The sequence below is a fragment of the Phoenix dactylifera genome, unplaced genomic scaffold, assembly GCF_009389715.1.
Source record: "Phoenix dactylifera cultivar Barhee BC4 unplaced genomic scaffold, palm_55x_up_171113_PBpolish2nd_filt_p 001567F, whole genome shotgun sequence".
In the NCBI taxonomy this organism is placed as follows: domain Eukaryota; kingdom Viridiplantae; phylum Streptophyta; class Magnoliopsida; order Arecales; family Arecaceae; genus Phoenix; species Phoenix dactylifera.
Genome location: NW_024068874.1, coordinates 14,244 through 25,935, shown reverse-complemented (window position 1 = coordinate 25,935; position 11,692 = coordinate 14,244). Strand labels below are relative to the sequence as shown.

At 37.9% G+C, this 11,692-nt stretch overlaps 1 protein-coding gene across 1 annotated transcript; it reads left to right on the top strand.

The window, feature by feature from the left end:
* Positions 1-7,364: 7,364 nt before the first annotated feature.
* LOC120108815 (reticulon-like protein B21) lies at positions 7,365-11,329 on the top strand. Its single transcript, XM_039122538.1, has 9 exons — positions 7,365-8,279; positions 8,410-8,475; positions 8,568-8,670; positions 8,750-8,824; positions 8,909-9,062; positions 9,143-9,212; positions 9,327-9,392; positions 10,471-10,593; positions 10,705-11,329. Exons 1-9 carry the CDS (start codon positions 7,547-7,549, stop codon positions 10,893-10,895), a joined length of 1,581 nt encoding a protein of 526 aa, XP_038978466.1. The 5' UTR covers positions 7,365-7,546; the 3' UTR covers positions 10,896-11,329.
* Positions 11,330-11,692: the final 363 nt, after the last annotated feature.

Sequence of the window (11,692 nt, the reverse complement as noted above, 5' to 3'; positions counted from 1 at the left end):
CTTTCTTTCCAATGCTTTCCTTGTTCCTGTCTTTGTTATACACTATGAGATATTATAGTTTAATTTAGATAAATCATTGAATTCCAAAAACACATTTATGCAACATCAGATATAATAGAATATCAAGTATATATTCGATACTGTCATGTCTATTTTTTGTATATAAACAAAATTATTTATGCATTAAAAAATATATATAGTTTACATACACACAGACATACAATACATACAAATACAATTTACATACATATCCATTTCTTCTATATAAACAAAAGGAAATAAAATTTTCTATATAAACAAAATGAAATAATATTTCTTCCGCCAAAGTTATGTTTAATTTATTTGTTTTGGTCATATTTCTCCAACACAACAAATCTGTAACACCATAACCACCACTATTAAAACAAGATAATAATGCCACAGTACAACATAGGAGGTTATAATTTAGAGAGATAGAGAGCTAAATAGAAAAAGTAAAAACCCAGAGTGGGTTCTCCATATATATAATATTTATTTCATTGACATATCATACATAAAGAGGAAGAAAGCTTGATATGCAAGAACATCCCATGTATTTAAAAAATGTTAATACAAGTCTCAAGCTTTCATCTTGGTAATCCGGGCCACTTGCTTGGCTTCTGTCCGTTTGGTGAAGTAATTCACAGCCACGACGAGGAATTTGTGCTACCCAATTGCCACTAAAACAGGTCCAGGATGTCGATTCCCCATTGAACAAATAGCCAAGGGGTGTTGATCGGTGTTAGTGGCACAACAATCGTCATTAGATGCTTTCATGGCATTGATATCAGTTATATTTCTTGATGATGTCAATCGCATCCTTTTGTAGGGTCTGCCGGTAGTATTCTTGCCGCAGGACCTTGTATGCTAAGCATCTACCCTCTAGGTGATTGCCACATATACACTTGTGCACTTTCCAAAATGCATAATCTAGTTCAGTCGAATGGAGGCATCTGAAGCGAGGTAATGAAAATGATCTCCGATATAACCTGTTGTCGAAGAGAGCATTGTGGGCAGCTTGTCGCTTTATTCGATGGGCTCTAGCCCGGTCTGCAAGCAATAACTCATCGTTCAAGAAGTCGACGAGAGGGCCTATCTAGCTCGGCTTGATAGTAGTGTTTATCATGACCTTAGGTTCGTCGATGCTAGGCATCTTGAGGACCTCAAGATACATGGCTTTAGTCAAGTCAGGTTAGCCTTTGCATTCTTCGTCCGGGGGGATCTGTTGTATGTCAAAGTTATGAAAGGCTGAGGTGATGTCTTTTACTTTTTGTAGATATTTAAACATCGTTGGCCCCTGAGCCTCGAATTTTCTCCGTACTTGGCCGACGACTAATTGTGAGTCGCTGAAGACCTTTAGTTATTGAACACCGAGATCCTTAGAAAGCTTAAGCTTGGTGATGAGTGTTTCATATTCAGTCTCATTATTTGAGGCCGAGAATTTGAATCACAAAGCCTACTCTGTGTCTACTCCATCTGGGCTAGTAAGTATAAGTCTAACCCTCCTGTCCCCCAAGCCTGATAATCCGTCCAAATAACATCCAAGGCCATATCATTTAAGTGTCCCTACATGACCATTGAACATGTCACTGTCAAACATCTAGTCGTATAGCTCATGGCCATTAGGCTTCTAAATCACTGCTTGCAAGCTTGTGTACCAGGTTCATATCTCTATCCCTAACAGTACTTTGTGAGATGGATTATCAGTGTGACTGCTCAATATGATGGTATATTCAGATGTCAGTGTAAGGTTTGACCTCGGTGAACGAGAAACTCTATACCATTACTATCCATCTCAGCAGCCTTATAGGTGTAATGTCCAACCTCAACCATAGCTTTGAGTAAGTTTTGAGTACCTAGATTTATCCAATCCTTGCTGTGGATCCCGTCTAGTTGAATAAATCCCTGTAGTACCTATAGACTTATTTTCCGACTCTATGACCAATATATGGTACATACTCTATACTATATATGATCGTATGGATATAAAATAGTTATAATTTCTCAATTACTCTTGATATTAAATATGCAAATGGTATTTAGGGCATATCCCACTTCCATCATCAAGTCCGAATAAGATTGGTGTTAACCTAATAACAAGCTTGTTCAAATTAGAAAATAAGCCAATCTTGAACATTTATAGGTAGAGCTTGCTCGAGCTTGAAAACCCATTTAAATTAATCAAGTGTAAACATCCTAAAGCATGCTTGATTCAGCCCAATCGACATTGTATCTGGTTGCTGCCAAAAAGGTTTTACAACATTTTGAAAGGAATTTCAATAGTTTGTCTGTTAGCTTGGGATTTTCGCTGCTAAAGCACTCCAAGTTTCTGGTCTTTATATTTCTAATAGATCCAATTCTCTCAGCTTTGAAGTATGCCGTGTTATTTTCCTTACTTATTCTTGTATACTCGTAAATAATCTTCAATTACATACTTTGCTGCATTGTTTACTATGAATAGTTAACTTTGTATGAAGCCCCGATGAAGAAAATTTTCTGGAACTATATATGCAATCCATACATTCAGACCTATCGATACCCACAGGGTAAATGATAACTATTAGAATTAATCACCTTAACAAGCTTAATGAAACATGATTTTTGCAACAATCCTCATGTATAATGATAGGAAGGTATCTTCCCTGAAAACCATACCCATTAGTTGGTATATTCTCTGAAATTATTAAAAAGAGTATTCAACAATGGTCTTTTTTTTTTTCAACATAAATTCATTTTTTGAACAAATTATAGCTTAATCTTAGGCATAATTGCAAAATTGTTTCTGCTTTTGGTAATTCGGATGTATTAGATTCCTCATGAGTAGAAATATACATGAGTCCTAATTCGGCATGTCCTTAAGCTCTCCAAGCATAGCTGACTCCATCTTCCGAGAGCAATCAATTGAATGACGAGCTACATAAGTAGTGACCTAATCCATAGTAGCATTAGCTTTTCGATACCGATGCATTGCTTGGAATCCTTGAAGTTTATTAGTCAATTTCCATGTGCCTAATAACAATGGGTTGACATTAGCATAGGGGGAGGGTAACCTCGTGGGAAAAGATTTCAATTACTAAAGAAAAATTCAGACAAATATTCAATAATCAATAAATTTTTTTCAAAAGTTAGTAACTAAGGAACACAAAGATTCTTGATATTTCCATTTTCTTATGTAAAACATGCACGGAAGATACAAAAACAATGACTAGTATTCGAACGCAGCCATCAATAACAACAACATATAGCATCAGTATTCATAATCCATGCATGTTTGGTGGATAATTTGAGAATCATATGTGAGCAAGTCAGACTTCATAATCTCTCGAATGTCATGATTTGTTTGATTACCTTGGAATAATAGGAGAACAATTCTAGCATGAAAAAATAGCGAACAACACAAGATACACATGGCACTCTCTTATCTTAAGACATACAGGCAACTAAAACGCAAATGTTATTTAAGTTTATACAAGGAACTCAGATTCAGCAAGGACTTCCACTGTGCATTCCGGCTCCAAAAAAGTTTCTATACTATAATTTGTATGGTTATATTCAATAAAATTAAAAAATAAATTACATAATCAGTCTATAATACATCAGCAGAATGCTCTATCAAAAATTTATATTTCAGTATTTTATGTAATAAATTAAATAAACACGTAAAGTCCTCGAAAACTATAATTACCCCAGACAACGTACGTAGGGGAAAAGGCATAATAATGTCGAGAATGCACAGGAAATGCTCGAAGAGTGTGATCTCTGGGATGTGACGGAGAGCAGAAGAAAGCTGAAGTCTCTGGTACCCGTTCCAAATTCCAACGACGTCCCACACTAATATAAAAATGATGAAGATGGCGCTGGATCCACCGCTCTAACGGTAGCCAACAAAGCACCAATCCCCATGTAAAAAGGCCCCCATCCCGAGAGGGACATCTCGCCTAACCCAAAGGGCCAAACTCGCTTTTATCGATATCTTGTCGTCATCTTTGGCTTTTCTTTTATGCTTACTACCTAGCTGTCCTTGGAGTTGTAGCTAACGTTTGGCCGGAGCAACGGGTATAAAGGTCCTACGAGTTAAGATTAACAAATTGTTAAGAATTTATGAATATGGGTGAGGATACTAAACACAAGATTAAAATCTCCGAGTTGAATTCAAGAGTATTCACTTATGCTTTGGTTTGGTTTGTGGAAAAAAATTAAAAAAAATGTGGTCAACAAAAAAGTAATGAAATATCTCTTATTTGATTGGAATTTTCAAAAGAGAAAAACGAAAAAACTGTATTTCCATAAAAATATGATTTTCATGTTTCATGAAAAAGTCTTTCTTATAAAAAGCATGGAAAAATTACTTTCATGTGAGCCGAAAATCACTCCATTTTTATTTTTTTTTAAAAAAGCTCTTCAGCAAGATGTTATTTGAATTTTTCAAATGGCTAGCTGCAAGATGTTATTTGAATTTTTTGGCCCTATATAAATATTCAAGATCTATCCAGTACATAACCGATTTAGAACGGAACGCATGTCCGCACAGATTCTCATAATAGTCAAACACGACAGTATAGCTTTCCAGCACTAGCATAACTTTTGACACAATACCAACAGACAAAATCCACTACTTTGGCTTTGAATAATAAAGCCAGCACAATTGATATGCATTTCACTTGAGGTCATCTATGCACTCTAGTCTTCTTATCCATGTCACATAATTAAAATCTCTTAGCGACAGATCTTCTCCATTGCTATAAATAAAATTAACATTTTTCTGAGAGGAAAGAAAGCCAGCCCATTACTTTATTTTCCTTTTTTTGAGAAAATATTAAGCAGGGCCTAATTGTTTTCATTCAGAAAATGGAAGGAAAACACAAAAATAACCCAACCAAAGGTAAAATAACTATAGAAGCACAGAATGGAAGAAACAGCAATACAAATTTAGAGAATACAAAAGGATTTAATAAGTAAAATTAATGTGGATAGATTGAGTATCTATATGAAAGAACAAGTTGATTAATAAGCTATCTTAGCTAGGGTATCACTAAATTAATTGTCATTAAATCCTTTTGTTAATCGATATGGACCATAATGCTAACGGTGATCTGCCAAATAGACTGTTAGGCCCTGCCTTACTTTCTCAAAAATAATAATAATAAAAAACTAAAGATGATTGCCAAAATAAAAGAGTTCTAAATGATTCACCATTTAATAGCTTTGGGTCTGGATTTCCTCATATTGTAGTAGTATAAATATCCTGTGACTTCAAATAATGGTTGTAATTTGACCAATCAAATCTTGGACTTCATTTTTTGAAATAAATCAATGGCTATTATAACAATTGTTATTTGCGATCACGATGTAAAATTGGTAAATAAGATATAATTTGATTGCTGTTTCTTGCTAAGTAAAATATCATTTTTTGAAACAATATTAAGATTTACAGAAGTTATTTTAATACAATGAATAATGAATATGTCTAAGTAATGGCTGTTATAATGGAGCAACAACTATCCATTATATGTATCATGTTCTGGGTAAAGATGGGCTCCCAAACCATTATGATGACGTATGTTACTTTATGAATGTGTCTGTAGGCTGAGATTCCAAATTAGGTGGCTTAGTTGATACCAGTGGTCCTACCTACGCATCCATGGATGCATGTTGCCCGAGCTCCAGAGCATGGATGTGTCCATTGGTACTTGACATGCAATTGCTGATCAACCTCCTAAGCGACATCAATTGATATCTTATGACAATTTAATAGCTTTTTGTTAGGGTTGACACCTGATCGGATATGGAATGGTACTAACATGTTTACATTCATTTATTTTATTTGAGAAATACTTATACAGAAGCAAAAAATTTATATTAATATTTATTTTAAACAGATAAGGATACAAATTGGATACTAAAAATATAGATATAAATACGGATATAAATCGGATAATTAAATTTTATGATCATAGAATCAAACATATTACTAAGTTGATGATAATCAAGTTAATAGCATGTTAGTATGGTCATTTTTTAAAAAAAGTTCCTAAGTGGTATATAAAATTAAATAGAATTATAAATGAAATTGCATATTCGGATATGGATCGGATAGTGTTTATGGATACGGATATAGATATTAGTTGGATACTCAAATTTCTATCAATATCCAGATAGTTTCGGATACGAAAATAGATTTGAACGAATATTATCTGATCCATTTTTATCCCTACCTGTTGTGCTCTTTTTCAATAGTGTGAATATAAACATAACGTCTAATCAGCAAACTGACTTTCCTAAAGACACTTTGCTAAATAAGAGAGAGAGAGAGAGTTCCTAAAGACATAATATTCCACTTTAAAATTAGAAATGAGCATATAAGCACCTAAATTAGCCACTCCATTTTCTTTAATGATAGGAGCTTGAGCCTTATTTCTTTCCTTTTTCTTCTTTCTTTTGGGAGGAAAACCAGCTTTGATGCTTGAAAACAACAATTACCAGCAGGTCATTAGCCATCCGAGGACTTCAAGTTTTTTGAACAAGTGCAAATACACCAATTATCTCTTACATGTCATAAGCATCCTACGGTCATGTTTAACCATTTGTGATCAGGGACCATCAATTGGCTGATCCAGATCCATGATCCAGAAAAGCCAAGGCAGGGGCATGTGCCACCATCCTTGCAGCTCACTTTGGAAACCTTGGAGGACACTGGCTTAATCATAGCTGACCCACAAAAGAACGTCTCTCAGCACCGTATTAAAAAAAAAGTACAACCACTTAGACTACAGTAACTTCACATGTTAACAATCGAATCAGATCGGACCAGATACGGATGAAATTGGATATTAAAAAAATAAAAAATCTATCAACTTGAATGCAATCTATTAAATAGATAAACCTAACTCGGATTGAATCAAATTAAATGAATTAAAAGGTTAAGCATTGCCCCCTCTAAATTCTTAATCAGATATCCAAAAGCAAAGATGTAAAGCCAGAATGAGCTATGCACACCCCTATCCAGAGAGGCCTGATGGCTTTAAAGCCTGGAGACAAGTGCTCCTATCTAGCTCTGCCAAGCTCATGAGGCACAAGACAAAAGGGCAATGAAAGGTGGCTCCAAAATAAACGGCCACCTGCAAGACTCGGCTGCCTTGGATTCAGGACTCTCTCTATCTAGCTTCTTAGAACAGGGATCCTTCCATGGCCATGAACCAATTATAGAATAGAGGATTATTGCCAGCCCTCAACTAATCCCTCTTACCCTCCTCTACGAATCTCCCACCCCATTGTAGTAAAAAAGGCTTAGTAAAACAGAGAGGGCTACAAATCTCCCACCCCCACCACCCCTTCTCCCACCGCATTGTAGTAAAAAAAGCTTGGAGAAAAAGAGGGAGAAGCAGTAGGGACAGAAAAGAGAAAGGAGACTTCTGACACAATCCTCCCCCCACCTTCCACTCATTGCTACATTCCTTCCATTAGCTGTTAAGAAACAGGGGAAGGTAGAGAGAAAGAGAGAGAGAGAGAGAGAGACAAGTGTAAGGGGATGCAGGGGAGTGCTAGGAGGAGAGCTCTAGCTAGAAATCGGGTGGCTGCGGGCTCTGTTTGGGAGACAAGGATGAGAATGGATGAAGTGAAGGGTGGCATCAAGGTGTTCAATGGCGAGGAAAGCCGCTGCGATGATGGGAATGCCGACGAGGATGGGCTTAGAGTGTACAGGAGGCTGAGGAGGAATCAGAGCGACAGTGTCTCGACGGAGAGGAGGAAGAGGAGGAACTGGAGGCCGCCTGAGCCAGCGGCGAGTGGCTCGATGGAGACAAGCCCAATTCCGCTGAGGAAAGCAAAATCGGATTTGTCGAATTCTCCGAGGCTTCGTAGCGAGAATTGTGGGGAAATTGGGGAGGAGAAGGTTGTTTCGGATGGTGTGGGGAATGGTGGCGGGATTGGGGAGAAGCCAGTGCTACTTATAGGTGACGGGCGTGAGGATGGCGGTGGTGGTGAAGAAGAGGAGGCTGAGATAGAGGTAGAGGAGGAAAAGAAGAGCTTTGACGACAAGGAAATGGACATACCGGTCGAGAAACCAAAGAATGTGGAGGAGGAGGAAGAGGAGGAGGAGAAAATTAATCAGATCCCAGCTGAGAAACCGAAGATTGCCGAGGAGGAGAAGAGAATCAACAAGATCCATGAGATAGCCGTGCCGGCGAAAGTGGAAAAGAAGCTGATGCCGCCGGTGATACGTCGCCGGGCAATTCATCCGGATCCCATGAAACCACCTCCTGGTAAGCTGTTCTTTGCATTCTTTCTCCAAGAATTCAACAGAACTTTTTCTCTCTCTAGTTACATTCCATTTCAGAATTTGATAGTTCCTAGCGAGTTTGATTTCTTTGAAATTTGGATTTTGTTGTTCAGCGGTTGCAGTAGAAGAAGAAATTTTTGTGAGCACATATGCGACCCAGAACAGAATGCAGAACATTGGTTAGACCTGCCATTGTCGCAGATGTTTTCTTATAAATTTATATTCATCTCTCCGTCTCTTTAACCGCCGAGTAATCTATTGAATTGTTCAGTGAATTTGGTGATGTGGAGAGATGTCTCAAAGTCGGCTTTCGTGTTTGGTTTGGGAACATTCTTCCTCCTCTCCTCTTCCTATGCCAAGGATCTTAATTTCAGGTGAGTACTTTTTTTTTTTTTTGTTTGGTTAGAAAACAGCAAACAACACTAATATCCTTTCAAAATTCCGTTTCTGCAGCCTGATTTCAGCAATTTCCTATCTGGCTCTCGTCTATCTCGCTTTAATTTTCTTTGTCAAGTCCATTCTCCGAAGGTAATTCCTTGAACTCTCCCACAGAACCAATCACCAAAATTGTAAACCCCCTTTTTCTCTTACAAATTTATGGAAATGTGACAGGGGAGCGACCGTAGAATACGATGAGAAGGATGAGAGGTACATGGTTGGAGAGGAGGAGGCCATTTGGCTTCTGAGGCTGCTCCTTCCTTACATAAACGAGCTCCTATTAAAGCTCAGGGCTCTTTTCTCTGGAGACCCTGCAACTACCATGAAGGTAAGATTTGGCTATGTTCTCTGCTTTTCTCCCCTGTTCCCAAAGCCTTGTACTGATAGAGGGACATCTGACCCTGGCAGCTGGCAGTGTTACTATTTGTGATGGCCAGATGCGGAGCCTCCATCACTACATGGACGCTGGCCAAACTGGGTAAGTTCTGGGATGGAGTACAAAGCAATCACTAAATTCCAATTTACCATACAGTAAAAAGGGACAGCCGAGTACATCTCTGATTGTTATTATCCCTGCTTGTTATTGATGCAGTGTTCTTTGGAGTTTTCACCATCCCAAAGGTGTACTCTACCTATTCCATTCAGCTGGCAAAATACGGTAAATGGATGCTCTTGATTTAGTGGTAAAAAGACTAAAAGGTCGTTGGTATTGCTTAACAAGTAGCTTCATTTCTTTCTTTCTTTGTTTTTTTGTTTTTACTTTACCCTACTTTAATCACTTTAGACAAGGTCCCAAACGGCTCTTTTATCCTTTTTCACGTGCAATGAATCATGGTCAATGAGGAAGGCTTTAGCTGTATTGCTCAAAGACCTAGATTTATAATTCCACACACGGTACTAATTAATTTGGAGAACCACATATCGACCAAAGTTGTGTGCAATGTACCATACACAATAGTTCGACCAACAGTTAATATCTTGTAAGCAAGTGATCCTGATAGCAGACATGTTTGTGTCCTTTGTGGATCACACGTGGTGGTTGCAAGACATGTTCCATGGTGGTCGCACCCCATGGTAGTTTAACCAAATTTACTTCTGCAAATGATTCTTGGTAACTAGGGCTGGTTAATAGAAGAAACAGATGAATATAAATAAATATCAGGTTGATTCATGACATAGAAATCTACATTCAAGCTAGATATTATAGCTTTAATATCCTTGACAATTCTGTTCTCATGCACTATTCTACTTCTGTAGCTGATCTTTTTGATAGCATAAAATAGACTTTTGAAGACAAATAGGAATCATCCCTGATAGCTGATGTTAGGGAGGAATGTTCGACATAGCCAAACCGAGGAATAAAATTGAACATCTTTTTCTAGAAAAAGTGGCTCGCTTACAATGTTAAAGAAAATCTCCACCTAGTCTTGTCAATGATTGGCATCCAAACACCATTCCACTGAGCGATTTATATATGTATTCTTTTTCTTTTATGATGATTATAAGGAGATAGTTCCAAACCAAAAGAACAACCGAAAAAAGTTTTATCTTCGGAATCCCCCACGCTTTGTAGTATATTAATTCTCTCGTCCTTTTTAAGTTTAGGCATTGTTATATAATCTCTAGTTTACATATAGCCAGAACTCATCATTCTTTCTCTCTCTCCTGTTCTCCAATGTCAAATTTTAAGGCCTAACTTGCCAGTTTATTTGCATTTTTGCTTCAAATTGTTCTAGGCAAATTTTGGTTGGAGAGATTTAGAGATGGTTGGGAGACATGCACCCACAAGAAAGCGGTCGCCGCTGCCATCTTCACCCTCGTATGGAACATTTCCTCCACCGTCGCCCGCATTTGGGCTGGTAAACCTGTCCTCGAATCATATCATACGTTACTTCGATTCAAATATCCTTGCTATCTTGTATTCAAAGAACTTATGAACTGGTAACCCTCATAAGTTATTTCTTGGGCAGTGTTCATGCTGGTTGTGGCAGTTAAATTTTACCAACAACATGTAGCGGACGAGTGGAGTGGACAAGAGGAGGTGGTGGTGGAAGAAGTTCATGAAGATTCCAAGCCAGGAAAGAGCCAGTGTCATGAACTAGTCCATCGACAGAGAGGTGGTCCAAGTCCTCGTGAGGTGAGGATAAAGAAAGGGATCTAAAGAGTAGGGGATGGAAGAGGAGATGATAGGTTTTTTGGCCATGGCCAATGGGAAGGAGGAGAGTGCAAAGGAGAAGAGAGGAGGGTGGGAGGTGTCAGCAATCTTTTGTTTTCTCAAGAAGGCATCACCACCAGACTCACTTGTCAGCACTTGCAGTCCCTCTTAGGCGACTTTTATTATCTTTTTCATTGGTTCAGTCTAGTTTTTGTAAAGGTTCTAAAACACCAGTTGTTCTGATAGTTATGTGGTGTGATGGCCAGATGTATTGCATTACCAATCTTGTCATTCTAGTAATGTAAAATAACTAACGTGTTTGGCCATCTCTCCACTTGCATAAATTGAATAATTGTAAATGAGGGTCGTATGGAAGCAGAGCATGTGGCCATCTCTCTGCTTGCACAAATTGAATAATTATGAATGAGGGTTGTAAGGAAGCAGAGCATGTTGCCTGTTGATTAGGTGATGCATTAGTGTACTTTCTAGAGGAAAGGGGGTACTTTGTCCTATTCGACAGATTGAGATCTTTATCTTTATAGATAAGATTGATTGAATCTAGTTCAATGATGCATCACACAATTACTACAAGATGGAGGCAGTGTCTGAGGGCGACGAAGTATATGTGCATTGCTGGAGAGAAATGAATTGTAAACATCTGTAAATAGGATCATAAAACAACCATGAAGAGTGGCGTACTTGGATCCATGGATTTTCTGAATGATCAAGCTTCGTTTCTCCCTCTTGGTCTCTGTTCAAATACCCGGAGATGGAGTCCGATTTTTGTGTTCATGTTATGGGCA

Excerpts from the sequence above, each read along its gene's own strand:
- LOC120108815 (XM_039122538.1), top strand. The coding sequence starts at position 7,547 with ATGCAGGGGAGTGCTAGGAGGAGAGCTCTAGCTAGAAATCGGGTGGCT. Across the intron at positions 8,280-8,409 it reads TCCCATGAAACCACCTCCTG|CGGTTGCAGTAGAAGAAGAA; the intron begins GTAAGCTGTTCT and ends TTTGTTGTTCAG. Across the intron at positions 10,594-10,704 it reads CGTCGCCCGCATTTGGGCTG|TGTTCATGCTGGTTGTGGCA; the intron begins GTAAACCTGTCC and ends TTTCTTGGGCAG.